General features: G+C 42.0%; 3 protein-coding genes across 4 annotated transcripts; 2 read left to right on the top strand and 1 right to left on the bottom strand.

Moving 5' to 3' along the window:
* Positions 1–696: 696 nt before the first annotated feature.
* Positions 697–3,051, top strand: LOC140543313 (ADP-ribosylation factor 4-like). Of its 2 annotated transcripts, none has more exons than XM_072666380.1 (6): positions 697–850; positions 2,003–2,083; positions 2,164–2,273; positions 2,368–2,439; positions 2,704–2,829; positions 2,965–3,051. In XM_072666380.1, exons 1-6 carry the CDS (start codon positions 784–786, stop codon positions 3,049–3,051), a joined length of 543 nt encoding a protein of 180 aa, XP_072522481.1. In that variant the 5' UTR covers positions 697–783. The 2 variants fall into 2 exon arrangements, with proteins under 2 accessions (XP_072522481.1, XP_072522482.1); XM_072666381.1 differs by having other exon boundaries at positions 2,368–2,445; positions 2,710–2,829.
* A 1,137-nt stretch (positions 3,052–4,188) lies between these two features.
* Positions 4,189–12,618, top strand: arf4a (ADP-ribosylation factor 4a). The gene is made up of 6 exons (XM_072666379.1): positions 4,189–4,623; positions 5,681–5,761; positions 6,056–6,165; positions 8,793–8,864; positions 10,152–10,277; positions 10,547–12,618. Exons 1-6 carry the CDS (start codon positions 4,557–4,559, stop codon positions 10,631–10,633), a joined length of 543 nt encoding a protein of 180 aa, XP_072522480.1. The 5' UTR covers positions 4,189–4,556; the 3' UTR covers positions 10,634–12,618.
* Positions 12,619–12,625: 7 nt separating this feature from the next.
* On the bottom strand, positions 12,626–16,492 carry pde12 (phosphodiesterase 12). The gene is made up of 3 exons (XM_072666378.1): positions 15,214–16,492; positions 14,421–14,499; positions 12,626–13,768 (listed from the first exon to the last, which is right to left on the bottom strand). Exons 1-3 carry the CDS (start codon positions 16,435–16,437, stop codon positions 13,332–13,334), a joined length of 1,740 nt encoding a protein of 579 aa, XP_072522479.1. The 5' UTR covers positions 16,438–16,492; the 3' UTR covers positions 12,626–13,331.
* Positions 16,493–17,506: the final 1,014 nt, after the last annotated feature.

Here is a 17,506-nt window from a genome sequence, read left to right as displayed (position 1 = left end):
ATGACCAGAATACTAATAATAATAATAATACTACATTATACTAATGCTATAACTGTTGCAAGGTCTAATAATAACGTAAATGTTATAACAATGTTATAAGTGTTAGAACAATATTGTTTTATTGTTGTAATAATAATAATAATATCATGTCCAAATAGTATTATTATTATCATCAAAATTGTTGTTGTTAATATCATTATTATTGGTAGTATTTTTTCATTTATGGATGAAATAACAATAATAATAATGATGATGAATGATAATCATAATAATGTTGATATGGTGATGATTATACGTACTTTATTATATATCTAAAAATACCAAATTATTGTTTTTATTTTCTTTATTTGCATTGTTTGTATGAATAACATTACTACTACTACTACTACTACTACTACTAATAATAATAATAATAATAATAATACTTTATTACTTTAATAATAAACTTTAAAGTTATAACGAATAAAACAACAACAGTAACCAGAACAGTATGAAGCTGAAAGTGTTTATTTAGCACAGTGTATCACAGGGTATCACAGGGTATCACAGGGTATCACAGTGTACCTGGTCGTTGTGATTGTAGGTGTGGCTAAACGCAGGGTCACGTGTTCACGACACGTCATTCTCAGCGCGTTGGGTTTTGAAACGAGGCTTCCTCCAGCAGAACAGAAGCGCGTGGCACCTGTGCGGAGCGGAGGTGACGTCATCAGCGCTGTGTGTATAAAGGTGTGGAGCAGAGTGAAGACCTCACAGAGATCAGCTCAGCCTCACTCAGCCCTCAGCATGGGCCTCATCATCTCCAGCATCTTCTCTCGGCTCTCACACAAACCACTAATCAAAATCTTAATCGGTGAGTTCACTGCACTGATCGATCGATCGATTGATTTATCTGTGAGTTTACTTTACTGATCAATCGATTGATTTATCTGTGAGTTTACTTTACTGATTGATTTATTTATCTGTGAGTTTACTTTACTGATCGATTGATTTATTTATCAGTGAGTTTACTTTACTGATCGATTGATTTATTTATCAGTGAGTTTACTTTACTGATCAATCGATTGATTTATCTGTGAGTTTACTTTACTGATCGATTGATTTATTTATTTATCAGTGAGTTTGTTTTACTGATCAATCAATTGATTTATCGTGAGTTCACTTTACTGATCAATCGACTGATTTATTTATCAGTGAGTTTACTTTACTGATCAATCAATTGATTTATCGTGAGTTCACTTTACTGATCAATCGACTGATTTATTTATCAGTGAGTTTGTTTTACTGATTGATTGATTGATTGATTAATCGTAAGTTTACTTTACTAATTGATTGATTGATTTATCTGTGAGTTTATTTTACTGATTGATCGATTGATTGATTTATTGTAAGTTTACTTTACTAATTGATTGATTAATTGATTAATCTGTGAGTTTATTTTACTGATTGATCGATTGATTGATTTATTGTAAGTTTACTTTACTAATTGATTGATTCATTGATTAATCTGTGAGTTTATTTTACTGATTGATCGATTGATTGATTTATTGTAAGTTTACTTTACTAATTGATTGATTCATTGATTTATCTGTGAGTTTATTTTACTGACTGATTGATCAATTGATTGATTTATCGTGAGTTTACTGTTCTGAATGATTGATTTATTGATTTATCTGTGAGTTTATTTTACTGATTGATGTATCTGTGAGTTTACTGATTGATTGATTGATTTATTGGTGAATTTACTTTACTGATTGATTGATTCTGTAAATGAAGCGCTTCACACTGACATAGATTATGATAGATGATGGATAAATGGATGGATGATAGTTGGATGAATGGATGTATGAATCTGTGTATGAATGGATTGATTGATGAATGGATGTATGAATGGATGGTTGGATGATGGATGAGTGATGGAAGGATAGATGGATGATGAGAACACCAGTCAGATCACTAATCTGTAACTATGTGAATCTGAGAGTGTTTCACATCTTCCTCACAGTTGGGCTGGATGCAGCAGGGAAGACCACCATCCTCTACAAACTCAAACTGGGGGAAGTCGTCACATTGATTCCCACCCTTGGTGAGATCTGTTCTGCATCTTTATAATGACTGGTTTAACCGCTCAGGGCACCCTGCTGACCGCTTCGGTCTTATTTACAGGCTTCAATGTCGAGTCGGTCGAGTACAACAACATCTCCTTCACAGTCTGGGACATAGGCGGGCAGGGTCTTCTGAGACGACTCTGGAAGCACTACTATGAGAATACCAAGGTGGTGATCATCACTGAGGCACTAACGTGGCGTTACTGGAGGCTAATTTGCGCCTTCATTGAAATCGACCCTTATATATTATGTCTTACCACAGGGCCTCATTTTCGTGGTGGACAGCAGTGACTGTGAGCGGATTGAGGAAGCTTCTGGGGAGCTGCAGACGCTGGTACGTGTAGGGGGTCCATGATATGTATGAATTGCTGATGAGTGGTCCAGCGGGCTAAAGTGCTGCCGCTAAAACCAGAGCATTGCTGGTTCCAATCCCGGGTCATGCTGCCTGCCATCAGCAGTCGGAGCTTGAGAGAGCACAGTTGGTGGGTGGATGGGTAGCTCGCTCGGTGCCTTCCTCAGAGCGTGTTGGTTCCATCCTACCCACCCAGAGAGAGCAATGCATATGGTGCTCATCACATACCTTTCCCTTCACCTTTAGCTTCAGGAAGATCAGCTGAGGGACGCTGCTGTGCTAGTTCTGGCAAACAAACAGGATTTACCCAAAGCTATGCCTCTGCAGGAGTTGACGGAGAGGCTGCGGTTGAATACCATGACTGACCGAGTGGTGAGTGGCGGATCTGTCCCGCAGTGTTACGCGGACTGAGTTTGTAACAGTTGGTATAGGCGTAGCAGCAAACTGCGATCATCACTTGATGTTTATCTGTTTTCCTTTTTGTTTTCTTTTTGTTTTTATCTGCAGTGGCACATTCAGTCCACCTGTGCGATCAGTGGAGCAGGCTTATATGAAGGACTGGACTGGCTGACTGATCAACTCTCCAAACAATAACACTGCACTATTTCTGTATATGAATATATCATTTTTGCTTACATTGGCTTTTATGTATATAATAATATTGTATATATCAAATAGTGTCGTTTGTGTATATACTATACACTATGTTTCTACTGCACTATCTGTGTTTGCATTGACCAACAGCTCTTAAAATGTTATTTGTGTAATATGTATATCTGTGATTTTATACATAATTAAAAATATATCATTTTTTAATTGTCAACATGGTAATTCCGACATCAAGGGTATCACAGAAGCAAAGACAATCAACATCTGTGTTGCACAGAGCTAAAATATGACCTCTGTCTTTAACCCATATGTGCAATAAACACACATATACACAATGAGCACACATGCCCAGAGCGGTGTGCAGCCTTTGGCACCCAGGGGCCTTCCTCAAGGGCTCAAAAGTGAACCCAATAAACCAGAGCTCCCCACTGAGCCACCCAACCGAGCCACCACTGCATCTAGAGTTGATTTTGGAGGAGCACAGCTGTAAAGATTTGATTGCATTAAGTTGGATGATCACCACGCCACCTCGCCCACAGCTCCCCAACTTATCCCAAAAGTACTGGATGGAGCACCATCACCACCACCACCATCATCATCATCATTCCAGAGAAGACAGTTCTTCCACTGCTCCACAGCTCAATGCTGGGTGGCTTTCTACCCCTCAATCCCACACCTGGCATTAGGCATGGTGCCATGGTGCAGGTTCAGAGAGCCCTGTTCTATTGGCAGTACTTCAATACAGGGACACCCCAGGGGTGTCCACAAAAAGTAGTGGATGGAGCACCACCCATCATTCCAGAGAGAGAGAGAGAGAGAGGGGGGGGGGGGCTATACACCCTTCTGCTTCAGAGAGTCCTATTCTACTGGAATGATGTAATGTGTGTCCTACAGGTGGGATGGGATGGGGTGGGAGGGGGGGTGCATTTGCACATCTGCACATCTGCACATCTGCATCTTAAAGTACCCGAGTGCATTCATTGGAAGGGGTGTCCAGAAACTTTTGGACACACAGTATAGTGCATTACTGAACATGTGAGCGCTCAGCTCTCCCAACTCTCAAAGCTTGTGATGTGGCACATGTGACGTCATCTCGGCCCCAAAGTAAGAGTGTGACGTGGAGCAGAAACAGAAAGGCAGACCTGCTGCTGAAGCTGCTGAAGCTACTGAAGCTGCTGCTGCTGTCCGGGGGCTAAAGCTGGCTCTGCGTTTGTTTCTCAGGAAGCAGAAAAGCGTTCAGACTCTTTTGTAAATGTGTAGCAGAGGATAGTTTCCTCCCGGTTCTCCAGCTTGAGGAAAACAGCCTCTGAAGGGGTGTGCTGGTGCGCTATCCAAAACCCAGCCCAGCTCAGCCCAGCTCAGCTCAGCTAGCCTGTTAGCCTGTTAGCCTGTTAGCCTCCTGCGCCGACTTTCTCCACCCAGAGCTCCGGTAAACAGCTCGGTAACTTCAGCGAATTCAGCTAACGGACACCCCTTAAACCAGAGCCACGATGGGGCTGACCATTTCCAGCGTCTTCTCTCGGCTTTTCGGCAAAAAACAGATGAGGATTTTGATGGGTGAGTTGGAAAATAAGCTCAGGGTTTTTGAAGGCAAGTTTCTTGGAAGTAGCTAGCTAGCTCGTTAGCTCGTTAGCTCGTTAGCTAGCTGAAGTTAGCCGCTAGCTCTCTAGCTCTCCACCTTTCCCTGAAGTTTGAGCTGGATTTAAGTAGCTAGTGCCACTTGTTTTACAGTAATAGTTTAGTTGCTGGGCTTAATTATTAGTTTTTACAGCCAGCTAGCTACTGTCCAAGATATATACTCACCCATCTAAGAACTTCTTAGACCTTCAGCTTCATCTTCAGCTTCAGCTTCATCTTCAGCTTCAGCTAGAATAGCTAACAAGCCCAGTTTATTTTCTGCTGATTTAGACTTGCTGATTTAGTCAGATTAGGAAACCTCATGAAAACGTTGGACACTTGATCATCATGTAAACATTAGAGATGAAAGATGGAGGTAAAGTAGCTAGCTGACTATAAGAAGAAGAAGAACTTGGGTGAAACTTGGGTGAAAAGGTTGCAGATCATTAGAAGATCATTAGAGAGGATTCTGGAGAGGCCCTGTTGAGAGAGTGCTGAAGATCACCAACATGGCCAGATCCAAAGATCTCTGTGGCTCCTTCAGGAAGAAGGTTGTAGGTGCATGAGTCTGGGAAGAGACCTAAAATCATCTCAGGACAATAAGAAAAAATCTGCAAGTGGAGAACATTTAAAATGATGAGGCTGTCCTAGCAAGTTCAGCCCAGGAGCAGACCACAAGATGCGTCAAGTCTCAGGCGGTCCCAAAACGTCATCTACTGAACCTGCTGGTAGCTCTTGCAGTTGCATCAGAAAGAGATGGGTTTGGCTTCATGGACTTGTGTGCAAGGTGTGCAAGGAGAAAGTCCTTGCTGTCCAAAAAAAGCCTCATCAGGGCAAGACTCTAGATTTATCTGTCCAAAGCACACAGTTCTGGATGTCCTGGGCTTAGTTTTGGTCTTCTATGGAAACTGTAGTCTGTCCCTCATGTCCTGATTTGTTCACATGACTGTATGACTTAAAAAAGGCTGAATATTGTCTCTGTTCTCTTTTCCCGCAGTTGGTCTTGATGCTGCTGGAAAGACCACCATCCTGTACAAACTTAAACTTGGAGAAATAGTCACAACAATCCCCACCATAGGTTTGTATACCTGTGCTACTTGCATGATGTTTAAAGCCTCCGTCAAGAATCGGCACAGCATACTACCACAGCAATGGCACACCCACGCCCCTGCTAAAACACACAGTGCATATGTTTGCCATGCTCTCGGTCAGTAAACACAGAGCTGATCCTCAGCTGGCTGGGATGGAGTTTCTGAGGCTGATCCTTACGGGTGCTTTAATGGGTTGCTCTCAGATTGAAAGACGACATGATATAATGCCCCAGAAACCCAATGAATCATTAACCATATGCATGTTTGCGTGTCTTCTGCAGGCTTCAACGTTGAGACGGTCGAGTACAAGAACATTTGCTTCACTGTGTGGGATGTGGGTGGCCAGGATAAGATCAGACCTCTTTGGAGGCACTACTTCCAAAACACACAGGTAATCTTTCACTGTAGTACAGTAAAGTATGTGTGGGTAGGTAGGTAGGTAGGTGGGTAGGTGCACCTAAAATGCTGCTTGTCTGGCAGTAAGTGTTTATTTCCTCAGTGAAACACTAGAATAAACACTGATAAAATTCTTAGAAAAAGTCGAGGTTTTCCATCACTGTGTTCATTAAAACATCTCCAAAGCTCTCCTTATGGGAGTCTAGTAGTACTACTTAGTTTTCCTCCAACACCTGGTTTGATAAATCAGTGCTTAATGAGGTGACCCAGTGGTGAAATTAAACAATTGCTGCAATTTACATATTTTATTGTAACAAAATGTAACAAATATTACATTTAATAAATGCAATTGTCCTTATAGTCAAATATAGCTATTAAGGATGTATATATCTATATGGGCCAATTAGGATTGCCAAAAAAAGAGCTATATCCATGATATCCTGCACGTAAAACCACATTGAAAATCATCGTCTTACGCAGTTTTATTTTATTAATTTATTTAGTGTATTTTTGTCACCATGTCCATGAAGAACAGTTCTATATTTCTTAATTAAATAATTAGTAATATTATCTTCTGGAAGCGTGTCTTCTTAGCATTTGGAGTACTGTATAAGGTCAGAATAAGCTTCATCGGGTGTGGAAACGTTATTTTAGCATAGGTGAATCATCAGTTCATCAACTTTATTGCTGCAAACGTAAATATCATTTGATCTGGTGACATATTTTATAAAAAATGCGGGACAGCGGAACACTAAAGCACCACTTTAATGCTTTTCTGAGGACGCAGACGCAGACACAGACCTTACTAATGTGTACAGTGGGCTAGGGCTTTTGCATTCCATCACTGGGAGCCTGTCTGCTTGCCTCTGCTATCCTGGTATCTAGCCATCCTTCCATGACCGTCTCTGATTGAGTTTGGTTACCGAGCCTTTGCTAACATGCTAGAAAAACAACTATGGGAGGCAGCCAAGTGTAATGTTTTTGTTGTGGCCACATGCAGACAGTGTGCAGGGTCTGATTGGGGTACGGGGGAAACGCAGGGGGCCTCCTGTAATATAATTCTGGATGCCTTGTTTAAGGATGTTGAGAAAAGACTAGAGGTACTGATTTACATATTCCTGCTCCTTTGGCTGCAAGACATATTAGGCAAACGAAGTATAGAATGAAATGTAGTCGAACCTTTAAAGAACGCAGGCTGGCCCTGATCTGTCGTCAGCATGTGGGTATTTAGGCCAGGAAGAGGGAGAACGAGACTGAGATGGTATAAATCTCTCTTGCTCAGCACTCTTAGCCTGGGTTGCACCAGATTTGTGCATTACGTCTGACTGAATTCAGTTGGACTGCCAGTCTGTAAAAGTAATGTCTGAGACAGTAAAACTGTTACTGCAAGAAATATTTTTTTATTACATTATTATTATTATTATTATTATTATATGTTTTTTAACAGCAGCAAGTCTAGAAGCTAAAATCTAATGTAAAGCATTATATAAGGAAAATACTGACTTCCATGGGGGCTGGAATGTAATGAAATCAAACAAATCATGTGTTTCATAGCATGTAATTAAACATTGTTACTATTATTGTTTTTTGTTTATTTATTTAATTATAAGTTATTTTATGGCACCAAAATAAGAAGTTGGGAGCCTTATGTTCTGAGTTGAATTAATTTATTATTATTATTATTATTTTATTAATGTATTTTTAACAGCATCAATGCTAGCTACAACCTAATGTAAACCATTATTATTATTATTGTTGTTGTTTTTATTTATTTTATTATTTTTTTATGGCACCGAATCTAGAAGTTCTAGTAGCTTCATGTTCTGTGTTAAATGTTAAACAATTAATAACAACAATAATGATGATGATGATAATAATAATAATAATAATAATAATAATAATAGTTGTATGTTTTAACAGCACCAAATCTAGAAGCTAAAACTTAATGTAAACTTTTATTCTTTTTTTAATTTTTTTACTATTATTAGTATTATTATTATTATTATTATTATTAGTGGTGATCGTAGTAGTGGTAGTGGTAGTATTAATAGTATTATGCAGCAGCAAATCTAGACGTTAAGAGCTGGTTGTAGCTTGATGTTTGGGGTTGACTAATTATTATTATTATTATTATTATTAAGTCAGTTGGAGCTGAAAGTAAAAAAAAAAAAACACAGCTTTCCTGGACAGGGATTATGCCTAGTCTTTGACTACATTTTCCTTTCAGTGAGGGAATCCATGTTGTGTAGTCTAGGCCTAGACTTGGCTAGCTTTCAGTGATCATTACTTTCTCCCCACAAGGTAACTTAAATAATGTGCCTTGCCTACCTTATGGCTAGCCTAGGCTTGAACTTGCTCTACTACTGCAACCGGTTCATGGAGAACTTACAAGATCACTCGTCAGATCATAAAACACCCAACAATCACTTTTTACCTCTGAAAGAATTCAGTTCCTCTGTGATGCTTTAGCAGAACATCCTGAAAACATGTGGCAGTACATTGCAGCAGTGCTGGATGAGTTATTAAACAGGAGCTCCAGCTATGTTTGATGACGTTTATCAAAGTCGGTTTGTTTTCTTGCTTGCTGTTTGGAACTCACCATTTTTTGTATGGTCGTTGCAGGGCCTCATCTTTGTTGTAGACAGCAACGATCGTGAGCGTGCACAGGAAGCTGCTGAGGAGCTGCAGAAGATGGTTAGTGAGACACGCCTACATCATCACAAAAATGACTCCTTTGAATCCCCTGAATCCTGATGATCACCAGTCCAACTCACCCACAACTCCCAAACTCGTCCCAGAAGTATTTGCTGTAATCTGGCATTAGGCATGATGCTAATAGGTCCATGTTTATCTGCTCTAGAGAGTCCTATTATATTGGCAATACTTCTCTTCAGGGAGTAGACAAGCAACGGGTGCAACTTAAAGTATCTAAAAGTATTTATTAGAAGGAGTGTCCGCAAACATTTGGACAGGTAGTGTATTTGGAAACATAAGTTGCCAAAATGGCCTGTTTCTCAACTCGTTTATCATTCAGCCTGCCACAGTTTAGCCACGGCCAATCAGAACAGAGCCCATTTACCGTATCTTCTTAAAGGTGCAGTAACAGAAACAGCAGAAAATGGTGTAAAAAGGAATCTTGCCCATTTTGGGACCATAAAGTTGTACCGATGTTCTCCGTGGACCTCAGAAAGAAATGTAGAAGATACATGTAGGGTGTGAGCTCTCAGTCTTGACCACTTGTGAGCTAGACACCAAAGCATTTCCACACAAACAACCCATGGATGTTATTTTCTGGAATGAAATCACACACAGAAAGTAACCTGTGTAGCTGGTGTGATATTCTAAATATAATATTCTCTTTTTATTTTGTGTATAAAATAGCATTGTATACATGTTGCCCAACCCTAGCTGACTGAGAGATCCAGAAGGTCCCCCTTGTCTATAGTTTTAAACATTGCATTTCACTGTTGTTCAAAAGTTCTTAAAAAAAAAAAAACACAAAACGATTAAACAAACAAACAAACATTAAAAATGTAATATATAAAAACCATACTAGGGCTCCAAGTGGCTTAGTGGACTAATGTGCTACCAATATGGCCCATGGGTCGCAGGTTTGATCTTGAGCCTTGCTGCTTTGCCATCGGCGGCTGGAGTCCAGGAGAGCACAATTGGCCGCTCTCTCCCCTAATTACGCTTAAAGACAGGCGATTGTTAGCTGATGCAGTAGAGCTTTCCAGCATTGAAGCGGTGGCTGGCTTTGCGTGTGTTGGACGAGACGTGTTAAGTCCTTACCCTCCTAGTGTTGAGAGCATTGCTAGTGCTAGGGGGAGCGTGAAAGAGGTGGGTTAATTGGCAGAACCAAACAGGGAGAAAAAAGGTAAATGTCTGAGCTCCATATGAACCAGTTTTCTGTATATTTTTTTTTGGTTGTTTTTGTTTCTTGCTGAATGTCTTCTCATTTTATTTTTACTCAATGAACAGCTTCAAGAGGATGAGCTCAGAGATGCAGTTCTGCTTGTGTTTGCAAACAAACAAGATTTACCCAATGCCATGCCCATCAGTGAGATGACCGACAAACTGGGTCTGCAGGCACTGAGGAGCAGAACTGTGAGTATGCTTAGATGCTCTTCAGCGTTTTCAAGCCTTTCGTTTTAACCATTATTAACCAAATTAAACATTTTATTATAATCTCCAACTACTTTTTTTTTTTTATTAATTATTTTATTTTATTTTCATCAATTTAATTGTATTAATGTATATATTTGTGTTATTTGGTTTTATGTTTTATTTTATTTGTCATTTACTAATATTACTGTTTTAGGTTTAATTGAGCTGTGGCTTGAAACTGATTTTTTTTTTCTCGTTGGTCTCCACAGTGGTATGTTCAGGCAACCTGTGCCACTCAAGGAACAGGTTTGTATGAAGGATTGGATTGGCTTTCTGAGCAGCTCTCCAAACGCTAAACCTCAGCGTTTGGATGACCCAACAAAGGACATGATCAACAAAACTGACAGAGAAATGGGACATATTGCCGTATACTTGAGTTGATGGTTACCAAATCTGCCACTGAGGCAATTTTGACCGTGCATTTCCTCTTCTTCTTCTGTGTGTTTTTTTGGGGGGGGGGGTTTTGTTTGTTTTTTTTATTCATTGGATTGACTGATTTGAAATTCCACTCATCATTTCTACCAGGCAGGATCTAGTTTGCCTGTTTTAGTTGAATTTGAAAGAAAGGTTGGAAGGTTCAGAAGGTTTGTTTGCTCGAAAGGAAGGGTGCAGATACAGACCAAATTATCATCCACCATCAAGTGCTTTCATTTAGTCAAAGATGGGATCATGTTTATGTTTGAACACATGCATAATTTTGCTCCTGCATTTGTCATTCCATTTATTTTTAAGTAGTCGTCTCACTTTAGCATTCGCATGCCTTTTAATCTGGACTAATTCCTTAAAAGGATTTTTAGAAAAAAAAATCTAATGAAAAGCTTTGAGAAAGTGTAAACATCAGACACCTTTGGCTCTGCTAGACGCAGCAGTATTGTTCACCTCAGATTTCACCTCACTTTTATTGTTGACAAGGCAGTAAGTGTACAGGTGGGGTCCTGGTCATGTTGGGCTCCATCAAACAATGATTTGGTGTGTTTCAGCCACACTGAGAAAAGCCCAAGCTGGACCTGAAGATTAGACAGCTTGTTTTAAATAGTTTGAAGGGGAAAAAAGGGGGGGGGGGGATCCAGTTGATGAATCACTTACCCCAGGTGCATTTGATCAGCCAGCACATGTTCAGTACCTGTTTTGGTCATGTGCTTGTCATGAAAAAAAACCACCTATCTCCAAAGTTACGTGAGCTAAAACGGACCCTTACTCTAAATGGCTGCCCAAATATTCAGTTCCGTGGAGAAGTTTATTTTTGTGTTTTGTAGAGGGAAGTCAGTCATAAGGCTGTGCTCTAAACCACATCTATTCACCTGCACAAAAAAAAAACTCAACGATCTGGATGTGGTCATTGGTCAGTATTAAAGCAACACTCTGTTGCTTTAATACAGATAACTAATGTAGTGCATTTTGCTAAAAGAAGCTCACAGGAAGATTGGATTTACACAACTGTCCTTTTTCCACCACAACTGGTAAATGGATCAAGACTGGGTTGGTTTCCAGAGCTTCTTTCTTTAGCAGTGGAGCTTAAAAAACGCTACCAGACGAGCTGTGCCCGAAATCGCTCTAGTCACTATATATGTCCCTACTTTGGGCTTTCGTAATTTTGTAGTGGTGTTCGAAAATATAGGGCAGAAGTTTCGGTGCACTGCAACAGGCCCACAATGCACAGCGACAAATAGTGTACACAATCATAAATGTAATACCCATAATTCATTGTGTTGTTTGGTTTAAGTTTCACATGCAGCTTCTCTAAGGAAGCTCTCGCGCACAACGAGGTGTCTGAAATCGGTCACTACCTTGTCACAGTCTGTTCCCTATATAGTGATCAGGATTTTCACTAAAGAGTTCTTAACTTGTTGGATAGTTTAAACCTTGCAGGTCCAGCAGAAAGCTTCAGCAGCAAATTTCCAACTCCTAACATGTCTTGGCTGATTCCTGTGCGGTAAGGCCAAAACTTGTGTCAATGAGATTTGTCAGAGCCACTCCTTTGACTTGCTCGCGTTTGCCCATCTTTGTAAATAAGCAGCCTTTATCTGTATCTACAACAAATGCCTTAAACATGCCTTTGCAAATGTGTGCGCTTTATTTCCCTACAAGATCATTTCAGGTCAGCAAAGTTCAAATATCAGATTTTTTTTTTTTTTTTTTTTTTAAATACACGCTGAAAAAAGTGCTTTGATACGCTACTGGTCAGTTTGATCGGGCATTTGCAATCCTCTTCAGCGTTTGGTCTTTATTAGCCCATGTATGATTCCTAAAAAGAAGGAAATAAAATAAGCTTCTTGTGACAGATGATGTATGTTTGCTTTATATATCATTTATTTGTAATTTTATGTCAATTTTATATCCAATTTGAAAGGCCAGTTACCTTCCCCCTCCACTCACTAGCAATGGCCCAACACTAGGAGGCGCTCAGAGGAAAGCACAGCTCCCTAGCTCCAAAACAACAGCTAATGGCGAACGCCTGTGCTGACCATCATCACACTAGGAGTGACGTGGGGCGGAAGTGCCATCGACCGACCCCTGAGAGAGCAAGGCCGATTGTGCTTCCTCAGACTGGTTGCTGATGGCAAGCAGCATGACCCAGAGTATGTGGGGGTATATGATTGGTATTTGCATATATTGAGATATTTGCTTATACTGACATTTGTACAGAACTGTCCCTCCTAAAGTAACACTCTTGATGGCCAGGGACTGACCTGCAAACAAGAGAAATGCAAAAATGAAACATTTATGAAGTTATGAAGCGCTTTGCCAGAGGATGGTTTAGTGGAGTGTTCTCACAATGCAGGGTCATAGCAAGATCTGTTACATAAATTATATGTATGTATTAACAATAACTGATTAATTGGGGAAATGAGAACCTACCAATAAATGACCAAATATTCAACCTTCAGCCAACACAAGTGTAAACGCAGCCACATCTGAGATGAATGTTACTGTGGAAAATGTAATCTCCACATTGCGGCCTGACTGAGATATGCTTCTTTAGAAAAACCAACCTCACTTCCACTTGAGGTCGCAAACTAAAGCTATGTGGTCAGATGGGTGAGACACGCTCGGTAACGCTTGGTAGGTGGTGACCTCTTGATGGCTAGGCAGAGGGATAACCTGCTCCACCTGCAAAGCCTGGGGCTCCATAAAGATATAGTCCAGGCAACCATGGAAGCCTCCAACGTAGTTAGTGTAGGCTGGTTCTCCACATGCGCTACTCAGCTGGAAAGGGCAGAGAAGCTCCATTTGGATGAGCTCCTCAGGCCCATTTGATGCCCAGTCACTGTGGTTCTCTGGTAAGGAACCCTGACTGAGCAACTGGAAGAGTCCTGAGGAGGGCGTGCTATTAAAGTCACCGCAGAAGATCAGAGTCCCAGGCTGTTTTTCCATGACTTTCTTCAGGTGTTGAAGCGCCACAGCCATTTGTATTAATCGGACATTGCTTCCTAAAGACAAGAAAAGAAAATGTTATATACATCACTTCATAATGCCATAACTACAGCATTATAATTAATCATCTTCAATAAACTGTGTGAAATTATGTGAAGAACTCAATGACCAAAATAATTTGAAGGCTGTTAATATTGTCCATAATTGCATTACTGTGAAAATTCACTTGACAAAAGTATTGGGACACCTGCTTATTCACTGTTTCTTCTGAAAATTGTTTGTGAGGTCAGGATGTTGGCTGATCACCACCCCACCTCATCACCTCAACTCACTAAAGAACTGGATGGAGCAACACCAGAGAACACAGTTAGTTCCTCCACAGCTCAATGTTGGGGGCCTTTATACCCCTCTAGCCCACACCTGGCATTCAGCAGCATGGTACCAACAGGTTCATGTTTATCTGCTCCAGAGAGTCCTGTTCTATGGCCATACTTGTCAACAGGGACTAGACAAGCTGTTTGTTCATGCATTTGCACACCTGTATCAGCCATGGGTGCAAACTGAAGTAGCTGAATGCATTCATTAGTACGGGGTGTCCACAAACCTTTGGCCAATTAGTGTATGTGTCAGGCGTATTAGTGAGACTTGCAGGTTCATGATCTGTTAAATCTTAACAGAGCCGAACACCATCCTAACCAGCTACTTTACCTTTGGGATGCCAGTAGAGATGTGTGTTCCCAACGTACACGATCTTTGGTGGATCACTCAATGACTGAAGCACAGTGACCTGCCAAAAAAATAAAGAGCAAGCTGTTAAACATCAGGTGTCTGGCCTTGGGTAGACATCAGAGTGGCATTCAAGTCTAGTGACGGCCGAGATGAGACCCTAGATACTACCACTATAACGTAAATACTATATACTAATCTTAACAGTCCGAGTTTGGTAACATACTAACCCGATTTCTACTAACAGGGGAAAAAAATAGTCAGTATTAATAATTGGGACGCAAGCATACAAGCTCCCGAATGGTGCAAACATCTACATGAAGGCCATGGAAATGACCTACAGCGCCACCTAGAGTTCTGGAGTGCCCATATAAGCCAAAATAGAAGCACATGAGGGTGTATGAGGGCTTGTAAGTTCGTAAAGACCTTTGTATACAGAGGCCTTCAGCGTGATGCTAGCAGATTCAGTGCAGCTGTCTATTAGCTGATGTAACATCACTGAAGGTTCTCCTCCAAGCGTGTTGAGCTGTAGAACAGCAGCGGTTTGTGTGGCCTAATGTGGCACGTTAGCCTCAACAATCCCAGCACTGGAAACTGGTGTGATGGGACGAGTGCCAGCTGGTGGGTGGGAAATGTACAGCTAAAAACGTAAGCCTTATTTTGTTGGCTTAGTGACGAAGGAAACTTCCGAATTTTCAAATATGTCTCAGCGGATGGGGGCCATCGTTTTACCATGGTTTTCGTAGCCGGCCAGTACAATCGGCCATCCAAGTACCTGCAAAGTCGTGGATCTTTGTACCACCTTCTCCTTCAAGGTGGGGTTGGTGGATACTTTCTCCAGAAGCGCGCCGTGGGCCGCGTCAGTTATTAAGGCCTCCCTCAGCATTACGTCATGCCGGCCCAGGAGCCTGAACTTGGACCTCCTGTAAAAGGTCGCCAGCCCTTCATGCTGCTTCTCCTTTATCCTGAAGACGCCGTCCATGTCGAAGGCATCGAGCGCAGGCGACAGGCTGTCACTAAAGACTCCCTTGTCCACCTCCTGAAGGCAGACGATGTCAGCGTTGTACCCCGAAAGCTCCTTCTTGATCAGGCTTTGCCGATAGTCCAGCCCCAGCGCGTACGGGGCGCAGTAGGGGTACAGGACGGTTTTGGAAAGCTCGGTCTGGGCATAGATGTCAGCTAGGATGTTGTAGGACACGACCCTGACCGTGGAAGCATCGGTGACCTTCCTCGTGTACATGTGCCTGTTGTCGAAGGTGCAAACTCCTGGGCCTGCCTCCACAGCTCCTGAGGAAACCAGCTCTTTGGCCTGCCCATATCTACCCTCACTTCCAGGAGTGCACTTCAGCTTCAGCTGCAGGCCAATGTCCAAGTTGGATGGAGTGAACACTCGCTCACTACCTGCCTCCACCCAGCAGACCTCTTCAGACTCACGAGGGGGGCTTTCTTTGTACCATGTAAACATGCAGTCCTTCAGATCCCCAAATTCAATCTCCAGCTTGGGGCAAACTGGGAAGCCGGACAGGACGGACGCTGGGAGCTCGGCTGTGGTGAAAGTAGGAGGATTGCGCTCAACGTGATACTTGGCTTCTCCAACATGCAGCACCGCACCGTCCTGCCATGCCTCCGAGTTCGTGGAGTCCTCAGCCACGAAGTCTCCATTGAAATAAAGGCGAACCACCGGGTCCGAAACGTCAGGATCGGCCTCGCTGCTTTTACTCGCATTAGACTTCTTCCTTTTGGTCCTAGCTTTAATAATACCGTTGGAAATCCGAGCTAGGACCTTCCCCAGTTCCTCCGTTTGGTCCCTGAGCATGTGTTTATGGCTGCCGTCAAGAGTGAACGAAATAGTGAGCTTCGACTCGCAGGGTACACACCTCACAACCGCCCGCTCCATCCTCTCAGAAAAGCGCCGAACAACGGTATTATTCCTCCTCACACACAAATAAAACGACCGGGAGAGGAAGGTGTGCCTCAACATGAGGACTGGACAAGTCATTCAGTGAAAGAGACCGCTGGCATCTAGCTAGCTAACAAACAAACACGCTACCGGAAATGTCCTTGCTTTCGCTGCGTGTGGCGGCTCCGCCCCAAATCGACCCGTGCTCCCTACATAGTGCACCACGCACGCAGCAGTTTAGCCGCGCTAAATAGCGCCCTAGACGCTAAAACGGCTCCATTCGGGATACAGCCGAGTCCGACGTCGCGCTGTAAATGCTTCACAAAAGTAAAATATTCTTAAAAATAAAGAAATATAATTTAAACAGAAATGTGTTTAATATTTCTGCGAATGTTTTAATATTTCCTATATTAATATATATTATATTTTGATTAATCAATTCGCTTCGTTCCTCAGCAAAATGTGCCGCTGTTGCACATGCAAGGTTTCACCGCTAGGTGACGGGGTGTGTTTGTGATCAGCCGTACTACGAAACTACTGGTGGCTGCTGAAGTGGACAACAGCAAGGATCTCGCAGGCTCCAAACATCTCCAAACATCAGGCGGGTCTTGTTGGGGGTGGGCTCACTGATGTGATCCATGGTGGTCCCACTTCTTAACTTAGAGGACCTAGTGGATCTGTGGCCAACATCTTGGTGTCAGATGCCACAGGCCAACTGCAGAGGTCTTGTGGGGTCCATGGCTCAATGGGTCAAAGGCATCTACAGTACTAACCAACATATTGGAGATACACTATATGGACAAAAGTATTGGGACACCTGCTCATTCATTGTTTCTTCTGAAATCAAGGCTATTAGAATAGTCGATCCTGTTTTTGTTGGAGTAACTGTACTGTCTCTACTGTCCAAGGAGGAAGGCTTTCTACTGGATTTGGAGAAGCGTTGCTGTGAAGTTCGGATTGAGATCATTGAGATCAGGAGATATTGGATGATCACCACCCCACCTAATTGGGATGAGGCACCATCTTCATTCCAGAAAAGCCAGTAGTTCCACTGCTCCACAGCTCAAAGCTGGGAGGGGTGCTTTCTACCCCTCTAGCCCACGCCTGATAGACTAGTCATGCACGTTTCAGATGGGATTATATTATATTTGGGTGGATCTACACCTTT

This window comes from Salminus brasiliensis, chromosome 21, assembly GCF_030463535.1.
Source record: "Salminus brasiliensis chromosome 21, fSalBra1.hap2, whole genome shotgun sequence".
Lineage (NCBI taxonomy): Eukaryota > Metazoa > Chordata > Actinopteri > Characiformes > Bryconidae > Salminus > Salminus brasiliensis.
The sequence above is the reverse complement of the archived record's forward strand: the minus strand, read 5'-3'. Positions and strand labels throughout refer to the sequence as shown.

What these genes read in the sequence shown, in the direction of transcription:
- LOC140543313 (XM_072666380.1), top strand. Translation starts at nt 784, where the DNA reads ATGGGCCTCATCATCTCCAGCATCTTCTCTCGGCTCTCACACAAACCA. An exon ending in ACTAATCAAAATCTTAATCG is followed by an intron (nt 851 to 2,002) that starts GTGAGTTCACTG and finishes TCTTCCTCACAG; the next exon opens with TTGGGCTGGATGCAGCAGGG. An exon ending in ATACCATGACTGACCGAGTG is followed by an intron (nt 2,830 to 2,964) that starts GTGAGTGGCGGA and finishes TTTTATCTGCAG; the next exon opens with TGGCACATTCAGTCCACCTG.
- arf4a (XM_072666379.1), top strand. Translation starts at nt 4,557, where the DNA reads ATGGGGCTGACCATTTCCAGCGTCTTCTCTCGGCTTTTCGGCAAAAAA. An exon ending in ACAGATGAGGATTTTGATGG is followed by an intron (nt 4,624 to 5,680) that starts GTGAGTTGGAAA and finishes CTTTTCCCGCAG; the next exon opens with TTGGTCTTGATGCTGCTGGA. An exon ending in CACAACAATCCCCACCATAG is followed by an intron (nt 5,762 to 6,055) that starts GTTTGTATACCT and finishes TGTCTTCTGCAG; the next exon opens with GCTTCAACGTTGAGACGGTC.
- pde12 (XM_072666378.1), bottom strand. Translation starts at nt 16,437, where the DNA reads ATGACTTGTCCAGTCCTCATGTTGAGGCACACCTTCCTCTCCCGGTCG. An exon ending in AAAGATCCACGACTTTGCAG is followed by an intron (nt 14,500 to 15,213) that starts GTACTTGGATGG and finishes TTTTTTTGGCAG; the next exon opens with GTCACTGTGCTTCAGTCATT. An exon ending in TCTCTACTGGCATCCCAAAG is followed by an intron (nt 13,769 to 14,420) that starts GTAAAGTAGCTG and finishes TCTTGTCTTTAG; the next exon opens with GAAGCAATGTCCGATTAATA.